This window comes from Pelodiscus sinensis, chromosome 1 (genome assembly GCF_049634645.1).
Source record: "Pelodiscus sinensis isolate JC-2024 chromosome 1, ASM4963464v1, whole genome shotgun sequence".
NCBI classification, from domain to species: Eukaryota; Metazoa; Chordata; order Testudines; family Trionychidae; genus Pelodiscus; species Pelodiscus sinensis.
Window position 1 is genome coordinate 59,554,079 of NC_134711.1, and position 19,935 is coordinate 59,574,013.

At 47.8% G+C, this 19,935-nt stretch overlaps 1 protein-coding gene across 6 annotated transcripts in view; it reads left to right on the forward strand.

Moving 5' to 3' along the window:
• MON2 (MON2 regulator of endosome-to-Golgi trafficking) overlaps positions 1-19,935 on the forward strand; it is a 166,470-nt gene that overhangs the window by 72,661 nt on the left and 73,874 nt on the right. For all 6 annotated transcript variants that reach the window (XM_075930840.1, XM_075930828.1, XM_075930836.1 and 3 more), the window contains 8 exons: positions 493-674; positions 5,861-5,973; positions 6,849-6,953; positions 7,530-7,610; positions 7,693-7,766; positions 7,844-7,934; positions 9,312-9,413; positions 13,227-13,337. In XM_075930840.1, coding sequence (XP_075786955.1) covers positions 493-674; positions 5,861-5,973; positions 6,849-6,953; positions 7,530-7,610; positions 7,693-7,766; positions 7,844-7,934; positions 9,312-9,413; positions 13,227-13,337 — 859 coding nt within the window. The remainder of the gene's footprint in view (positions 1-492; positions 675-5,860; positions 5,974-6,848; positions 6,954-7,529; positions 7,611-7,692; positions 7,767-7,843; positions 7,935-9,311; positions 9,414-13,226; positions 13,338-19,935) is intronic.

Consider the following 19,935-nt stretch of genomic DNA (forward strand, 5'->3'; position numbering starts at 1 on the left):
AAATTAGGTTTATTAAGATTCACATTATAATTACTTATTTAGTCATTTTTACACTAGCAGCTGAAATTTTTCAGTACAGTGAAATGATACCACTTAAAGGATAAAAGCTGTGATTGCTTCTATTGAGGGATTTATTTACTAGTAGCTATGTCTTTGCAGTATTTTTAATTAGCTATTTTTCTCCCATAAACCCTCTTGACAGCTCATAAACATTCTTCTGATGATAGAAAGCTAATTTAATAAAAATAATTCTGCACATCCATTCTATACTTGTTATGCTAAATCATTCCGAATAAAAAAGCTGTGTAATAAGAATTAGAGTTCTGAAATGTTTGTATTAATTGGTTAGATTTGTTGTTTGATGTTTTCAGTGTTGACAGTATTGTATATGAAATTCTTGCTGGCTTTTACCATCTTACTTCTAATCAGTTACTTATTTCTATATCATGACTATGTGATTAGTTTCCATTAAACGCTCTGTACTCTCTTCAGCACGGATGAAGCTGCCACAGAGAATATTTTAAAAGCAGAAATGACTATGGCTGCGCTTTGTGGAAAGCTGGGTCTTGTAACTTCAAGAGATGCCTTTATCACTGCAATTTGCAAAGGCTCTTTGCCTCCTCATTATGCCCTCACTGTACTGAACAGCACAACTGCAACTCTCTCCAGCAAATGTAAGGGTATAATTTAGCTTTTCTTGTATATTCATTTAGTTATCTAAACTTATGTCACACATACATTAACGAATATGTAATGTCACTTGAGGTTAGTTTTAACATTGACAAATGTGGAGTACTTTTCTTTTTTATGACATGACTATAAACATAAATTTAGTATCTACTGGCATAAAATGTTTGGTGTGCTATGTAAAACTGAGAAGCACATACTGCAGATTGATACTCATGACCAGGGCTCAACAAATGCACTCGCCCGCGGCGAGTAGATTTTATCAGCTGACGAGTGCAGGGGCGGACTGGCCCAGTGGGCGGTCGTAACGGGCTGGCCAAAGCCCAAACTACGGCTGACATGGCCCCATCCGATCCGCCGACTGGGCGGAGGAGTGGAGCGCCTCCGGGAAAAGGGAAGTGCAGTGATTCTCAGCGCCGGGCTGCCTGTGTGCAGCTCCGGTGCGAGGAGGCGGGGCCAGAGGCGGGATGGCGGCAGACGCCAGGACGCTGGCGTGACATGGCCCCGCTGATTTTAAAGGGCCGCAGCAGCTTGGCTTTGGCTGCGTGGCCCTGGGAGCTGGCTGCGGTGCAGCCAGGCCCCGCCCCACCTGCTCCCGTCCTGCCGTGGCCCCAACCCCCTCTCCGGTGAGAGACTGCTCCCAGCCGACCACCCGGCTCGCTGCACCCGCTTCGAACTGCTTTGTCTCCGCACTGCCCGTTCCCCACGCCTCCTCTGCATCCTACTCCCGTGTACCCCGGACCCCCTGCTCTCCCTCTTCCTTGCAACTCTCTGGCTCTGCGCTGCCCTGCTTCCCTCCCATCCCTGCCCCCAGCTCTGTGCTGCCCGTTCCCTGCACTGCCCCTAGATCCTGATCCCTCTGCCCCTCCCGTTCCCCGTGTCCCGTTCCCCGTGCCTCCACCGCACCCCACACCCTGCGTCCCTCTGGCTCTGTGCCTCCCATTCCCCGTGCCACCCCTGTGCCCCCCCACTGTTCCCTGTACCCCTCTGGCTCTGTGCTGTCCCTGCACGCTGTTTCCCCTGTGGGTCGGGAGTGCGGGGTGCTTGTCCATAGGGATGGGCTGGACGGGCCAGGGAAAAGGCTGCTATGACCTAGCAGGGAGTGAAAGGAGGAGTTCACTTGAAGCGCCTTTCCCTTTATGGGAAAAAAAAACAAATGAAAATGCTATTTGCTATTTATAGGGATAAAATGCTGGGACAAAAATGAAAATTAAAAAAAAACCCATTGCAAAATGCAAACGTGTAAAAGACAACAAAAAAGGGGGGGGGGGAAATGTTTTGCTTGGGGCAGTAAAAAACCAAGAGCCGGCCCTGGGGGAGGGGAAGGGGCTGGGCTGGAGGGGACGGGAGGGGAGGGGAAAAATATGGGGAAGGGGCTTGTGCTGGGGGGGGAGGAGGTCAGGAGGAGAAGAAGAAGAAAGGGGAAGGCACCAAGGGACAGGGGTGCAGGAGAGACAAATGCCATGGGGCCAAGTGCAGACAATGAGGTAAAGGGCAGGAGGGGAGGTGTGGGAGAGGGGAGACAGGGTGATGCTGGGAGAGGAGAGAGTAAGGGCACTGGGGGGTGGGGGAGGTGTTGGGAGAAGGCTAGAAAGAAGGGGTGGGCATGAGGAAGGCAGGGATGGAGCAAGTCATGTGTGAGGCCATAGGGGCATGAGGGGAACGGGGGCAGAGGGTGGTGAGGGGGTGGCTTATTGGGTAGTCGAGTTATTACTGTATCAGGCTATGTCTATACTGGAGAGTTTTTTCAGAAAAACAGCCGTTTTTCCGAGAAAACTTTACTTACGTCCACACTGCAATCGCGTTCTTTCGAAAAAAATTGAAAGAACAGAGGGGTTTTTCCAACATTGGTAAACCTCTTTCTACGAAGAAGAAGCCTTTTTCCAAAAGAGCTCTTTTGGAAAAAGGCGTGTGTGGATGGAGATGAGGGAGTTCTTTTGAAAGAAGAGGAAAGAGGAAAAAACACAGGTGCCCTGGTGGCCATTCCATCCATAGTAATCACAGCTAAAATGCGAGATAGCGTCCATTCAGTGTGGGTGCTATCTTTCAAAAAAGCAGATCAGTTTTTCGATGCGCTTTGGCAGTGTGGACGCCCTCTTTCAGAAGATCTCTTTTGGAAAAGCTTCTTCCGAAAGAAACCTGCAGTCTAGAGGTAGCCTCAAGAGGCCAGCTTTGGGGGGAAGGGAGGTGAGAAGTAGCTGATGCTGGTAGGAGCTGGCCTAAAAGCCGGATTCCCCCCCAGCACTGTCTCCATTATGCATGAGGGGGGCAAAGGGGAGACAGAACCACAGTGAGGGACCCAGCTGGAGTTGGGACTCAGCAGTCCCAGCTCACGCCGGTTCCTGAACCACTGCAGATCTGCCTTTTAAAATGTACTAAGAACCGAGTGGTTCTTACTACATTTAAAAAGCAGAACTGCAACAGTCCGGGACCTGGTGGAAGCCGGGACTACTGAGTCCCAGCTCACATTGGATCTTGGGACCTACCCTTGCTGTGGCTTTGCAGCTGAGATGTAGTAGGAGCCAGGCTGCCTGCATGACCCACTCCTACTACATTTAAACTGCAGAACTGCAGCTTATCAACTAACAATTTGTATTGAGTACACGATTAGTCAGTTACCCGCTTCTTAACACCCTTAGTTTCTAGATGTGTTTACAGACTATGCATTCCAACAGCATGTCTTGAATATAGCTCACACCTGTTGAAAAACACATGCAGGTAGAAATCTTCAGAGCCAATGTGGAAGGACAGGATATTTGAACTGATGGCACTGTGGCTGTTGTAGATCCTGTGAGATGTAAGGCTTTTATGAGAAAAGCCACCCATTTTTTTTGCGAGGGGGAGAGGGCACATGCAGCAATACACAAACACCTGGAGTTATCTGAGGAAAACTTGGCTTGGAGGAAACTGAGTTTTCCTCTTCCATTTCCTTTGTGAGTTTTTCCATAGGAGAGGATGATCTGGCCTATGCGGCAGTTGGGACTATTAGTTGTCTTGTCATATTATGACTATCATATATGGTAGGATAAGGAAAGAAGCTCATCTAACCTGGAGATTTGCACCCTTGCAACTTGTAATGATTTGATTTATTCTAATTTGTAATGGCGCATTTCCTCCATCACTGCACAGTTTGCAGATGCAGAATTGTGGTAGCTATCCCACAGTATTTGCACAGGTCTCAAAGAAAAAGCTAGGCGGGGGGAGCACTCTATGGTTAGAAGGCACCATACCAATTTTTATAAGAACATGAACAAATACATTAGAATTTTTCAGTGTGTGAAAATTTATTTGTAAAATGAAATGAAATTGTTGAATTAAAATATTCATTAATTAAACAGTATTAAATATTATTTAAAGAAGATTGTTTCATTTTATAGATTGCATTAATAAAGTTAGGAAGCTGCAGAAGTTCAAACTGAAGTGGTGAGGCGTACAGTAGTCTTTGGACAGGTTGGTTGTAGAAAGGGACTAGATTATCTGTATAGCTGTAATAGGAGAGAGGTTTGGGGTGCCCTCATGTGGCAGGCTGCAGCACAACATCTATACTTGTCTGTTTTCCTAGTCCAAATGTAAAGTAGTTCAGTGTCCACTCCAGAGTCTCAGGTTGGGCATAATTTACTCAAATACATGCACAATAGTCCACAGAATCTTCATAGAAAAACCAGTAGTCTTCAAGTTTCCACAGTAAAACATACCAAGGTACAGTCATTTTCCATTTCCTTCTCCAGGAACATCACTTCCAGGACTATATACTCATGAGTCCACTGGCACTTAGTTTCCAGTTCGTTTCTGCCTTTGCTCCAAGACCCCACTCTTGTGACTATCCTAAAAGTGATTAGTCTTATGATTCTTCTGCTCCCAAATAATCCAGTGACTCAACCCTTTCCAGCCTCCTGGTACTGGCAGTTTGGGTCAGAAGACTAGCCTCTCTGCTAGTTTCAATCCCTCCCTAATCCAATGGAGAGCCTGCAGAATTTTCTGATCTCTGCAGTTCCTGTCTGTCCCAGGCAGTGCTCACCTGTCCCTGTTCTTCCTCTTTCAGGTAGCTTTCACCTGCCCTTTTTCCCATATATGGCCCATAGGCCACCTTTAAACCCCAATTGGGAGGCAACTAATCATGGGTGCACTAGCCCTGCGTTCTCTTAAATGTGTCAGTCATCCTGTGATGCTAGCACTGTACTGGGATAGCCTTGTACAGCTGCAACACTTTCACTTTGGATGCACAAATTATACAGTGACTTAGTGATGGTAACCACTGTGAACCCTTACATAGAGAAAATGCAGTTTTGACTGCTTTAGCAATGCTTGTGTACCATTAGATAGAATTTTTGAGTGTAGGTTTATGGTATACTGCAGGCTTGACAAATGGCCAAAATCCTCCAATTGAGATAAAACTGAAGAAGCACATATAGTTTGTTAGTCATTCTATAAAAGACAATAATACGCAAGTGAATTGGTATTTAAAAGGAATCTAAAGTCCCAGTCATTTAAAAAAAAAAGTTTAAAATAATTTCTGGTGCAAATCTCCAAAGTCTTTTTCTGACTTCAGTGGTTTTATAATCCTTTCTTATTTTTAAAATGTTTCTCATTTTGTGTGTAAAAATCATGCATACAAGGGAAGGTGAGTCACTGAAAACTATCAGAAGAAATAGAGCAACCGAGTATACACAAAGTAAACAAAGTGGGGGAAAAATGAAGCGCAATCCCTTTCACTAATTTCTTCTATTCTAATAATCATCTTGGGTAGTGTTCTTCAAATGGCTTTTGTACATTTCCACTCTTGTGATGTATAGACAGCTGTGCCGAAGGACAGAAGGAGTGTGCAGAGTCCATCTCACAGCACTCTTATTACTTTTTACAGAGATGTGAGATTGTTTTGGGGTTTAAAACTGGTTTCCATTTAAAAATGAACGTCTGTTATCCTGCAAGTCCTATACAGTAATAAATATGAGACTGTTATTTACCTATAAAATTAAGGGACATAATGGCACTGATAGATATAGATATATTGATAAATATAAATATATCAAACCTATAACCTCAATCCTGCAAATTTCACAGTGCGACAACTCGTGTGAGTAAAGTTACTACCTATGTGATTGCAGCCAAGTGAATAGAATATGTACTGCAAAATATTTATTTTACATAGGAATTTTTTTTTTTTGTGCTCTAGCTTATTCTATTCAAGGGCAGAATGTTCAGATGATCAGTCCATCAAGTGAGTCTCATCAGCAAGTTGTAGCAGTAGGGCAACCACTAGCTCTCCAACCACAGGGAACAGTAATGGTAAAGTACAATTTCTAAGTAACTTTTTTCTGTTTATTTACTTATTTCTGTATCTGATACTCTGTAACTTTCTTCTAAGGATGTGAAAGTGTAACTGTAACTTTCTTCTAAGGATGTGAAAGTGTAACTGTGTACGCAGTTAACTGATGAGCCTGGCTCCTGATATGCGTGTTTCTCATGCGTACCGGCTCCCAGGGAGCCGCACACTCCCTCCCTTCCCCCGCTGCCGCTTCTGATATACCACCTGCAGTTACACGATTACTTAACTGAACACATTTTAACATCCCTACTTTCTTCTGCTGATATTCCCATTCTACTACAGTGAATGGAATCTACTCACCTTGACTAGTTGGAAATCTCTTGTATATTTTCTCATAGCAGAGATAATGGATTATCTTTTATTGTAATAAGACCATTTACTTAAAATAGCCACCTAGTTTTTTCATAGATGAGAGGACCTATCCTGTGAACACAGAAGATCTTTTACAGTGAAAGATGTCCACTGTGGCTCTTTGTACACTTGAATAATTCATTAAAACAATGAATTTCAATAATAGGTGCACTTTGTCCGTTTCATCTGGTTCGAAAACAGTCAATGTAGACATGGTTATACTATTGAACACCATTTTTTTTAAAGTTAGGCACTTAGAAAAACAAGGCATCTAAAATAATTTAAGGAAAGAAAATTGTAAATAATTTCCAATCCTCTTTCAATTGAGAATGGGAGGGACCAGATGATGTAAGCTGTTGAGTTACTTCTTTAGTATAGGTGCCACACATAAATGCAAATGTTAATTTATCATTTAATATTATTTTAAGATTAGTAATTTTGCTAGGAATGACATAAATATAATAATCTAACATTTTCTATCTAGTTGACTTCAAAAAATATCCAGTGTATGAGGACATTGCTTAACTTGGCTCACTGCCATGGAGCTGTTCTTGGTACATCATGGCAGCTTGTCTTGGCTACTCTGCAGGTATGGTGTAGGTAATGCATGTATTGGTTTTTTATTTGCTTTTTATTATAATTCAGGGGAATTATGATTTCTAACAGTTGGGTGTTATTGATATGACTGCAGCAACATAAGATGCTTATGTATCCCACACACCTAGTGTGGTTCACTGTTCCATGCAGTGGCACTTAGACCACAGCAACAGTTAAGATCAAGACACCTCTACATCATGGGCTGGGAGCCAGCTGACTTTTAGCTCAGAGGGTAGAGGCTCCTATACTCAGCTCCAGAGGTCCCAGGTTCAAATCCACCTGGTGGTGGTTACACTTAAATTATTCTTTCCTCATTATATGATCTGTCACAAAAGTGCTCTTACACTGTCCTATGAACTCAGTTTGTTACATCTGTCTGAGAAAGCAGGTGCAGGCTGATTGCTCTCTAAAAGAACGAAAGTGTTAACTTCTTCTCACTAACGAATAAGGCTTTTATCATGGAACTCAGATAAATATTTAGTGATCACATTTCTCCAAGAATACAAATACAGTATTTATATGCACAGATCTGTATTCTTCAGTTAGAAATTCATCCTTTGTGTTTCAGCATCTTGTATGGATTCTGGGCTTAAAACCTGGCGTTGGGGGTGCCTTAAAACCTGGGAGAGCTGTAGAAGGACCCAGCACAGTAAGCATAATCTTTCATTCTGTAATGTAACGATTGTATATTTTCTCTTGCAACCTACAAAATATATTTCTCGGTCCTTTAGGTTCTAACTACAGCAGTTATGACTGATTTGCCAGTTATATCCAACATACTTTCAAGATTATTTGAAAGCTCACAGTAAGACACATATTTTTATGATCTAAATATTTGTTTGTATCAGTGGTGACAGTATTTTGATAGCTGGTATTTTTCAGGTACCTTGATGACGTGTCTTTACATCATTTAATAAATGCCCTTTGTTCCTTGTCTCTGGAAGCAATGGAAATGGCATATGGAAATAACAAGGTATAGAACACTTTGCTATTATTTTTCATATATATATATATTTGTAAGATAAGAGCAGACTCATAGTTCTTCTTAAGTTAGGGTACTGTATTTTAATATCAAAATAAGATAATGCAATATACGGTATGAGCATAAAATTAACAAATGAAGACCAGAAATTTTCTGGTTCTTAATGACTGGCAGTGCTACTAGATCCTCTCTAAACAGTTATGTGGTATTTTGATCATGTTTTGTAACACAACATCATACATTTCCATTAATAAATAGGGTTGTAGATGGATGAATTTTAAAGGCTTTGTAGATTTCAGAAAGCTGGGCTGTAATATGCCCATGGAATGTATTATAATCTTCAACCAATATTTTTTTTAAAACATCCCAAGACAAGAATGACAGTTTATGTTTAAGAAAAAAAAGTCATTATCTGGGAAAACTGGGGACAGAAGTTGGAGCACTGATGCTCTCAAAGAACAACCTTCTGAGACCCCCTACCCTCCAGAGATGATTTGAGGAGCTTGAGCAGCATGGTAGTGGGTGGTGTGTTGCTAGGTCTATTAATCTGGTGGTAATATTGTCACAAGAGAAATAAATAGAAAAATGATTATTTGGTTTATTATGTACTAATATTATAAAACAGGGAGGAGGAATTTCAAAATGCAAAGAAAGGAAATTGAGTTACAAAAGTTTGAATGTAATAACTAAAAATGAGAACAAGGAACCCTGCATTAAGGAGAAATAGTAAAGTATACTCTGCAGCATAAATATAATGTGGTATCCATTTTACTGTATGGTGGCAGTTAACTTTTTTTATAAAAAAAATGCTACTAATTTTATACATATCAAAAGAGGTCAAATCGCTCTTCAGAACCTTACAATTATGATCCTAAATTTTGGATAACAATAACGAGCTTTGCTAAATATTTAGATAAAATAATCTCTGTTGTTGACTTATGTTTATTTCTAATTTAAGTCTGTTATGATTGAATAGAAATCAGATTCTTTTGTTAATAAAGTGAGTTCAGATTTTCTGTTGGGAAGGATATAATTAAAATACATTACTATGAAAGAGAAAAATTTGGGATGGATTTTAATAGTTGTGCTACTCAAGCAAACTCGATGTATCAAAAAAGGGGGGAAAAACAGTTATAAAAAAGGAGTATTTCTCTTTTCCTACCCCTTGTGGCTGGTAACAGCATAGTGTTGATATATTTGTGGAAACCACCCCAGTCCTGCTTAGCTGCACTGTGAGGCCTGTGACATCCAAAAGTTGCCAAATACAGTTAGTGTAATGAGTGGAGAAAGCTTACAGGTACATCAAAAGAAGGGGAAGATTTTTAAAATTACGCTCCGTACCTCTAATTTAATTTCCATTTTACTTAGGAACCATCTCTTTTTGCTGTTGCTAAACTGTTGGAAACAGGACTAGTTAACATGCACAGGATTGAGATTCTATGGAGACCTCTGACAGGTCATCTCCTAGAGGTAACTAACTTATCATTAATGCTATTATCTAATTTTTAGTAAAATCTTTCTAATAGCTTCTTTTCGACTTTGCTAAAAACATAAAAAGAAGCATGTATGACCTAACTGTAACTTTTGATCAGTCTTCTTAGTTTTAGCTTGTCTGACTTTGATTATAGAATATCCCCTTTACATTTAAAGCTATTGTTTTTTTTCTCTACTGAATTAATTCATCTGTCTTTATACATGTTAAACTGATTCTCATTTTGCTTTATCGTAACATATATATTATTTGTGTTTCAGTGTAGCTCAAAGAAGTTTAATCTGGATTCATATAGTCTGTTGGGTAGTTAATGTTCTCAAAATTAAGTTGAGCACATTTTCATGACATGTTAAAGCTATTAGATTTACCACAAAAATTACAATTTTGAAATATCCACTAATATGGGTTGGCTCTCTTCAGCATAATCTCTGGGATTCAGCTCATTTCCAAAGCCTCTTATCTTCTTCTGTGAGGAAGAATATGAGTACCTTATCCTGCAAAGACTTAAGAGAAAATACTTTTTTTCTCTACAGGTCAGCACAATATATCAGCCATCTCCTTTGTCTCTTAAGTTTTCCTCTGGCAACTGATCCCTCACAGTAGGGGTGGGGAACCTGTGGCCCATGGACTGGATCTGGCCCCAAGCTTACTTGGATCCAGCCCACAGCAAGTCTTGCAGTGGCTGCTGCCCAAGCACTGGCAACCCCAAGCCAGGCCAGTGAATGTTTTTCTTCTTAACATCAGTGTGTGGCCCTTCTCCACCCTGTCCTAAAAGCCCATATGGAACACAAGTCATGACTTGCAATGAAATTATAAATTCTGCTTACAGGCAGTCCCCGGGTTACGTACAAGATAGGGACTATAGGTTTGTTCTTAAGTTGAATCTGTATGTAAGTCGGAACTGGCGTCAGCCGCTGCTGAAACTGGTCAGTTTCAACAGCGGCTGAATCTGGACGCCAGTTCTGACTTACATACGATTCAACTTAAGAAACCCAGGCGTCCCCAAGTCAGTTGATGCTGAAACTGATCAGCGGCTGATTCTAGGAAGCCCGGGGCAGAACAACTCTGCCTTGGGCTTCCTGTAGTCAGCCCCTGGTCAGTTTCAGCAGCGGCTGACTTGGGGACGCCTGGGGTAGAGCAGCTGGGGTGCTGCTGGGTTGGTACAGTAGCGCCGCTCCTTGGCGCTACTGTACCAACCCAGCAGCACCCCAGCTGCTCTGCCCCAGGCGTCCTGATTCAGCCGCTGCTGAAACTGACCAGCAGCAGCTGAATCAGAATGCCTGGGGCAGAGCAGCTGGGGTGCTGCTGGGTTGGTACAGTAGCGCCGAGGAGCGGCGCTGCGGGACCAACCCGGCAGCGCCCCAGCTGCTCTACCCCAGGCGTAGGCAAGAAAAGCCTGGTCTGCTGGGGGGGGGGGGGCGGAAGGGAGGGCACTAGCTGCACCCCCCATCCCCCCCCCCCCAGCAGACCAGGGAGACGCGGGTGGTCTGCTGACCAGGGAGATGGGGAGCAAAGCCGCGGAGCACGCCCGCAGCGGGACAGCCCGGGCGCACCTGGGCTGTCCCGCTGCGGGCGTGCTCCAAGGCTTTGCTCCCCGTCTCCCTGGTCTGCTGGGGGGGGGTTCCCCCCCCCCAGCAGACCAGGGAGACGTGGAGCAGCTTTTCTCGCCCCGGAGGACGGGGGCGGCGGGACTGCAGCGCATCTGGGCGTCCCGCCGCTCCAGTCCTCCGGGGCAAGAAAAGCCCCGTTCGTAACTGCGGATCCGACATAAGTCGGATCCGCGTAACTCGGGGACTGCCTGTATAAACATACATCCTTTTAAAGTGCTGTCTTAATCCTTATTATCCTAAAACCGGGCCTCCACGATGTTATGATGAAGTTGGATAATACATAATGGGCATCCTGCCAGACTTTCACTGAGAGGAAAAAGTCCTTCCTAATCCCCAAAATTGGCAGTTTGATCAGACACTCCCATCTCCAAGCATCTTTGAAACATAGTTTGAACTATGCTTCAATGGTATGTGGCAGGGAGAGCAGAAGCAATCATAGCAAGATGTTTGTTGTATGCCTGGTAAGTTATATATGTAACTGGAGGTAGATTTCAGGAGAGGCTTCTCTCCCCGTCCCCCTCTCCTCCACTTTGGCTAGAGTGTAAGGATGTTAAAGACTAGTCAACTAGTCGACTGTCCGATAAGCATTTGCTTATTAGATAGTCTTTTGACTAGTCGTTAGGCACTTCCTCATTCCTCTGGGGCTCTTGTACATTTCAAAGGAGGGATGCGGAACTCCACGTAAAGCCCGGGGCCAGCGGGAAATTCCACTAACTCTGGACTGCACGTAGGTGCCTTCTTTGAAATGCACAGGAGTCCCCACCTGATCCCAGGCTCCCTGCGGCATTTCCCAGCTGCCCCTGGGCTCCCCACAACTGCCCCTTTGAATTGCCCAGATGCGTGGCTCCTGTCATCTGAAGAAGTGGGCTGTGCCCATGAAAACTCATAATACCATCTATATGTTGTGTTAGTCTAAAAAGTGCTACCAGACCAGTTTTTGATTTATGCCATTATGTCTGTCTTTTTTTCAAGGGTTTCAAAGAAGAATGGAGTGTTGTCTTGATTTTACATTACCCAACTTCTGTATAATAATATTATAGTTATTTAATGTATATTTTACTTATGACACACCAGACACATACACGCATGCACACATATATGCCCTTTAGAGCAGAATTTGGTCCTTTGTGTCATACCATTTAAGCTACCAGTACAGGCTGGACCTCACTGGTCCAGCACTATTGGAACCTGAGCAATCCCAAATGAAGGGATTGGCTGGACATGGGAAGGTCCCCTACCACCGGCCCCCTCAGCCTGTCTCCTCTCTGCCAGCTCCTTTGGCTCCGCTGCTGGCCAGGCAACATGGTTGCCTTGGCCCAGCTACCATAACTGCTGCTCCAGTCCCACTGCCAGCATGGCAGCATGCAGCCCTTTCCCCAATGCTGCGACACCAATCCCACTGCTGGCTGGCATGTGGCCCCGAGTGAGCTACTGACCTGCTGTGGTCCCAGACGGGCTTCACCTGGTGGATTGCCTCAGCCCAACATTACTGCTAGCCAGACTGCCACAGCTCTCTCCCCACTGCCAAGCTGGCACACAGACCTGCTTGGACAGCTGCAACGCAGCCCCACTACTGGGCTGGCACGCACGCGCTGCCCATGCCTGTTACCACAGCTTTGCTACCACTGATGGTCTGCTGGAGCCTGGCCCCACTACTATCAGCCTCCCCTTTCGTAGGGCTCTCAACTGCTGGCCCTCCTGCTCTGGGGCTCTCTTGTTCAGTAACATCCAGGGTCCTCCTGGACCACGGATGTTACCAGAAGAGAGAGTCCCTGTTTAGGGAGGTTCAACCTGAATCTAAATTAGCAGTGATATATATTGCCTTTTCATTTAATTTGTGAAACTGTTTTCTTGGTTTGAACTGCCTTGATTTCACATTGTTTACTTCTGTGTCTCTCCCTATTGCTTCCTATTGTTTCATTATTCAGAAGGTAAGTTTCTCCTAGAGAGATGTTTTCTTTGATCGTTATTAAACTTGGTTGTAACATTTGTGGCCCTTTACCATCTAATTGATTGAAAGAAGCAGGCTGTATTGTTCTATTCTTGTAAATTAATATTTGATTATCATTTATTTTTAAAACATCACATAGATTTTATATATCTAGTTTGAATTGTGACTGTTTACAAATCTTCTTGGTTTAAATGAATGGAGATTTAAATGAAGCTTCGTTGTGTCTTCAGGTCTGCCAGCATCCAAACTCCAGAATGAGAGAATGGGGTGCAGAAGCATTAACCTCTCTCATTAAAGCAGGACTGACGTTTAACCATGACCCTCCATTATCACAAAACCAGGTAAAGTAAGTTTTGTGAAATGATTCTTTCCTTTTCTGGAATTCATAATGAACGTGAAATCAGAATCTTCCTTAGAGGGCATAGTTCAACAGATAGTTTTCACAAAGCAGTTTTACTGTTGAGTTTATTAATACTGTAGGTGCAGCTTTTTGTTTTAGATTTTCAGGGCAACTTTATGCATTTTGATCAGCTACAACCTGCTTCCCTTCACACATGGAAAACAAAGAATGATGTTGCTAAGTCACGGTGCTCATGAGGTAGAATGAAATGTGGGCCACCCTCATCAGTACAAAATAGTTCTAAAATCATTTAGAGTAATATATAAGATTTTGACAGAAGGCACAGGATTGTAGGCTAGATTCTCTTGGTATTTAAAAATGGTATCTTTATCTTGTCTCTCTATATAAAGCCATTATATGAGAGCCAGTCAGTTGATTTTTCCTATTCATACTTTAGCTTTTCTCTTCAGCTGTTTTTAATTTTTTTCCATCTCCTATTCATTTCTCAAAGTAGAAATTAAAAAAAATTAGCCCTTTTTTGTCATATCTTACATTGTCCCTATAGTGTAGCACCTTAAAGACTAACAAAATATGTACAGGCAGTCCCCGACTTACGCGGATCCGACTTATGTCGGATCCACAGTTACGAACGGGGTTTGCTGCCCGTCTCCCTGGTCTGCTGGAGACGCGGCGCGTCTGGGCTGTCCGCTGCCCGCGTGCTCCGCGGCTTTGCTCCATGTCTCCCCAGACCAGGGAGACAGGGAGCACGCGGGCAGCGGACAGCCCAGACGCGCCGCGGCTGTCCCGCTGCCGGCGTCCTCAGAGGCTTTGCTCCCCGTCTCCTTGGTCTGCTGGTCCTCCAGCAGACCAGGGAGACGGGGAGCAAAGCCGTGGAGCAGGCGGGCAGCCAACAGCCCAGACGCGCCGCGGCTGCCCCGCTGCCGGCGTGTTCCGCGGCTTTGCTCTCCGTCTCCCTGGTCTGCTGATCACCAGCAGACCAGGGAGACGCGGAGCAAAGCCGCGGAGGACCCGGGCGGCGGGACCGCGGTGCGTCTCGGTCCCCCGCCCGCGTCTCCCTGGTCTGCTGGGGAAGGGGAGGCGCAGCTAGTACATCCCCCCCTCCCCCTCCAGCAGTCCAGGCTTTTCTCCGGACGTCTGTGGTAGAGCAGCTGGGGTGCTGCCAGTTGGTCCTGTAGCGCTGCTCTGGGCGCTACTGGACCAACCCGGCAGCACCCCAGCTGCTCTGCCCCGGGCTTCCTGGAATCAGCCGCTGATCAGTTTCAGCAGCAGCTGACTTGGGGACGCCTGGGGTTCTTAAGTTGAATCTGTATGTAAGTCGGAACTGGCGTCCAGATTCAGCCTGTTGAAACTGATCAGAGGCTGATTCCAGGAAGCCCGGGGCAGAGCAACTCTGCCTCGGGCTTCCTGTAGTCAGCCGCTGGTCAGTTTCAGCAGCGGCTGAATCTGGACGCCAATTCCGACTTACATACAGATTCAACTTAAGAACAAACCTACAGTCCCTATCTTGTACGTAACCCGGGGACTGCCTGTAAATGGTTCTGGTGAGACCTGCAATGTTCAGGTTATTTGATGTTTGAAATGGAAAATTGTATCACCAGAACAATAGCAACTATTAAAAGGAGAAATTTTAAGTTCACTCAAGAAATAGGGACAGATGTTTTAAAAGATGAAATAATCTGGAAATCTTAAATTATATGTTCAGTTTAATGATCTAACATTTCTTCTTTGAGTGGTTGCTCATGTCCATTCGAAGTAGGTGCGCACCGCGTCTTCCGGAGCGTTTTCCCTAGCGGTGCTTGTAACCCCAGCAGGGCGCCCCCTGGAGTGGCACCTCTATGGCGGGGCATAAGTACCCCAGCCGGCACTGCCCCACCTCAGTTCCTTCTTACCGCCCATGACGGTCAAACTGGAGCGTGTCGTCTCTCAGTTAGTTAGTTAGTCTAAGGTTCCCGTTCTTGTTCTGTGTAAATAGTTAGTTAGCTTAGTACTTCGTCCTATTTTTCTTTTCTTTTCTTCTTACCCCCTCTGGGGGTAAGGAATGCCTAGGCTGCAAGGCTTTAAGGCTTCTGCAACCTGCACGAAGTTTATGCCTAAGGGGGACCCCCACGACAGTTGTCTAAAGTGTCTGAGTGAGGCCCATATCGCGGACGCCTGCAAAATCTGCAAGTCCTTCAAGCCCCGTACCAAGAGGGAGAGGGACACCCTCTTAAAACTCCTCCTTATGGAGGCAGCGCTGCAGCCGGCACCGGCTATTCAAGCTGCGGTGCATAGCGCTCCGGCATCGGTACGGGACGCCCAGACGCGTGAGGGGGCCCCGGCATCACGGTCTCAGCACCAGTCCCACTCCCCGGCACCGAAGAGGTCGAAGCCGGCACGGGGGCGGTCTCTAACGCGCAAGGCTGAATTAGCCTGGCACCGTGCTACTCACTTCCCCGGTGCCTACAGCCTCCTCTACCTCGGTACGGCGTAAGAGGGCTAAGTGCCCGACCACTCCTGGGCAGTTGCCCTCTCACCGCCCATCTACGCCAGATACGTTCGAGGCGGTGAAGGACCTGATCTCGTTGACTACCTTCCCCCCCGTCGTCAGCTGAGGCGGAGGGGTCAAGGTCGCTGTCGCCGCAGGCCTTGTTGGCCCAGAGCTCGTCCCCGTGCCGGCACAGTTGGGCGGCACCGGCCTCCTATGCCACGGGATCGTCCTCGGTGGAACCAGTACCGTGCGCGTCCATCGGGGCTCCGACCTCGTCACAGGTCGTCGATCCCTTTGCAGCACCCGAGGGGACTCGTCCGCTGCCAGCTCTGGCGCCCATCCCGGGTCCCACTTTGGCTGCGCGGGTACCCTACCACCAGACCGCGGCACCGTTTCCCATTCAGGCACCAGGACCTGCGGTACCGCCTTCGTCGGCACCGACGTATGTCTCGGCACCGGTGTTGACCCCGTGGGCCACAGTCGTCGTCACCTGGTCCATCGGTACCGCAGCAGACTTCGTCCCAGTCGGAGGGGATTGCTGCCCCGGTGCCGCTACAACCCCTACTCTCGGTAACGGGACCGGCACGGGGCCAGGCGCTTCCGGGACCGCAACCAGCCCCATCCCAGGCACTGGACCCATCTACTGCGTTGCCCCACCAGGTTCATTCGTCGAGCGTAGGACCGGCACCGGTGACAGTTTTTCCAGTGCCAATACCTAAAATTTGGCACACTGGCAAGCCGGAATCCATGGCGGCACTCGCCTCCCGATCGTTGGCCCCTCCCTGGCCAGAATCTGAGTACTCCTCTGACTCAGATGCCCATTCGGTAAGATCGGCGTCCTCGGGTGGGTCCTCGACCCGCAGGTCCCGCTCCCGGTGCCGGCAGCACCACTTGGGGCTACAACAAACTTGGCCTCCACAGGCCCAATGGCCGTTTTGGACCCCATGGGCATACCACCAATGGCAAGGGCCGGTGCCCTCTTCCATGGTGTTGGGTCCGTCGGAACATTGGGCTCCACCATCGGCCACGGTGTTTCAGCCACCTCCTTCGCCACAGGGTTTATCGGACTCCGGGGTCACCTCATCAGTGCCGCCCCTGGCACCGGAGCCCCCTCTGCAGCTGGTGCCACCTCCACCACTACCTCCGGCGCCGCTAAAGGAGTCTTTATTCTCCTTGTCTCCGGACGAAGCCCTGGCGGATCCTGCGCCGGCTCTGCCCATAATGGATGCTCGTACTCACCAGGACCTGCTGAGGCGACTGGCCTCCAACTTGGGTGTCCCGGTAGAACCGGTAGTGGAAGATACGGACCCCATGGTGGATATCATCACCGAGGATGCTCTCGCCCATTTGGTTCTTCCTGTTAACAAGACAGTGGCCAAGGTTACTAATGCCCTGTGGCAGACCCCGGCAACCTTGACGCTCACTTTGAAGGGCATCGAAAGACGGTATTATGTTTCCCAACTGGGGCATGAGTACCTCTACACCCAGCCCACTCCGGGGTCCTTGGTGGTGCAGGCGGCAGCCCAAAAGGAGAGGCTTCCCCAACCGGGCCCGTCCCTGAAGGCGAGGGAGCCCAAGTGCCTCGATTTAATGGGCCGCAAGGTTTATGCCACTGGGGCAGTGCAACTCCGCATCGCGAACCATCAGGCCATGTTGAGCTGCTACGTGTTTAACATGTGGCGAGCGGTAGAGAAATTTAAAGACAAACTGTCTGCCGAGGACCGCCAGGAGTTCGCGGCCTTGTCCGCGGAAGGGAAGAGCATTGCCCGAACGGCCCTCCAGGCTTCCCTGGACGCTGTCGACTCTGCAGCCCGCACCATGGCGTCGGGTGTCGTCATGCGCAGTGGTGCCTGGCTGCAGGTTTCCGGGATCCCGACGGATGTCCAAAACACCATTCTGGACTTGCCCTTATTTTCGGAGCATACTGACTCCAGGCTCCATACCCTTAAGGACACTAGGTCCACCCTTCGCTCGTTGGACATTCATACCTCTGCCCCTCAGTGTCACCAGTTGCCCTACAGGCAGCAGGGGAGGATGCAGTCCCAGGTCCCCTGTGGGGATTACTGGAGACGCCGCTCTCGGGCCTCTGGTGGAGGTTCCGGAGCGGCTGCGCCTCCCCAGGGCGCTAGGGGTCACCGCCGCCGCCCTAGGGCGGAGAACCAACGGGGAGCGTCCCAGGGCTCTTCCCATCATACCAAGCAGCAATTTTGATGGGCTGCTGGAGAGTTGCGCACCAGTCTCCCACCCTGGCCCCCCGTTTGGGGCCAGGCTATCCCAGTTTGCTCATGCTTGGGCACAAATCACGACGGACACCTAGGTCTTGAAAATAGTAAATGGCGGCTATACCATCCCCTTTTTGGGCCGGCCTCCTTCCAGCCCCCTTTCCCCATCTCATCTCAGGGACACCCCTCACGAACACACCCTGTGTCAGGAGGTGTCGGCGCTCCTCTCAAAGGGAGCGGTAGAGAAGGTCCCCCCACATCTGTTGGGACGGGGATTCTATTTCCGATATTTTATTGTCCCCAAACCAAAGGGAGGAGTCCGTCCCATTTTGGACCTCAGAGATCTAAACAAGGCGGTCGTGAAACACAAATTCAGAATGGTAATGGTAATGTTAGCCTTGGTTATTCCGGTGCTACGGTTAGGAGACTGGTACGCAACTCTCGATCTCACGTGGTGATAAGACCCAGCCACAGGAGGATTCTCACCATTTTCAGCACCATTTTCAGTATACGGTGCTCCCTTTTGGTCTATCAACGGCACCCAGAGTGTTCACCAAGTGCATGGCAGTCCTTGCGGCGTTCCTCCGCAAGCAAGGGGTGCACGTGTTTCCGTACCTCGACGACTGGCTAATCCACGGTCGCTCCTACGAGCAGGTGAAGGCTCATGTGTCATTCACGAGCGCCCTCTTTGTGAAACTTGGTCTCATGCTGAACGAGGAAAAGTCATCCCTGACCCCCTCTCAGCATCTCGAATTCGTGGGTGCCCTCCTGGACGCCAGGGTAGCAAGAGCTTTCCTCCCCAGAAGCAGGTTCCTCTCCATAGTGGAGCTGATTTCCGGGTTAACCCGGTCCCCGATCACGACTCCTCGGGTTTGTTTGAGGCTCCTGGGTCATATGGCGGCGTGTACATACACAGTGCGCCACGCCCGAATGAGGATGAGGCCTCTACAGGCCTGGTTGGCAAAGGCCTTCAGTCAGTCCTGGGGTCTTTGGGACTCAATCCTCACAGTGCCCCCAGATGTCCTAGCCTCCCTACACTGGTGGACCCAGGAGGCGGTGTGCAGCGGGGTTCCGTTCAACACCCCTCCCACCTCGCTTACACTGGTCACAGATGCCTCCGACCTGGGCTGGGGGGCACACCTGGGGCGACACAGGACTCAGGGTCTATGGTCCTCTACAGAGCGGACCCTTCATATAAACGTGCGGGAACTGTGAGCGGTGAGAAGAGCCTGTGAAACCTTCCTGTCAAGGCTCTCTCACCACTCGGTCCTGGTTCGTTTAGACAACACAGCGGCTGTTTTCTACCTCAACAAGCAGGGGGGAGCCCCGTCACCTCCCCTCTGCCGAGAGGCCCTGCTCCTGTGGCATCTGTGTGTGGAACACGATATTACCCTGCAGGCGGAGTACCTGCAGGGGTGCAAGAATCTGCTGGCAGACACTCTGAGCAGATCCTTTGGAGCCCATGAGTGGTCACTCAAGGACTCGGTCCTTTGTCAGGTTTTCCGCAGGTGGGGTTATCCCCTTTTAGATCTGTTTGCCTTGGCACACAATACCAAGTGTCAGAGCTACTGTTCTCTGCTGGGGATGGGGAAACACTCCTGGGGGGATGCCATGACAGCCATGTGGCCAAAGGGCATCCTTTATGCCTTTCCCCCCTTTCCACTAATTTTCAGGGTTTTTACCAGGGCAAGGACCTTCCGATCCACGGTCATCCTCATAGCTCCCAGGTGGCCCAGACAGTTCTGGTTCCCCATCCTGGTGGACATGCTCACCAAGGAGCCTATAACGCTCCCCCCAGTCCGAGACCTTTTGACTCAACTGTGGGATGGGGGGACCATGGTTCACCCAAATCTCAGATGTCTTCACCTAACGGCCTGGTTTATTCATGG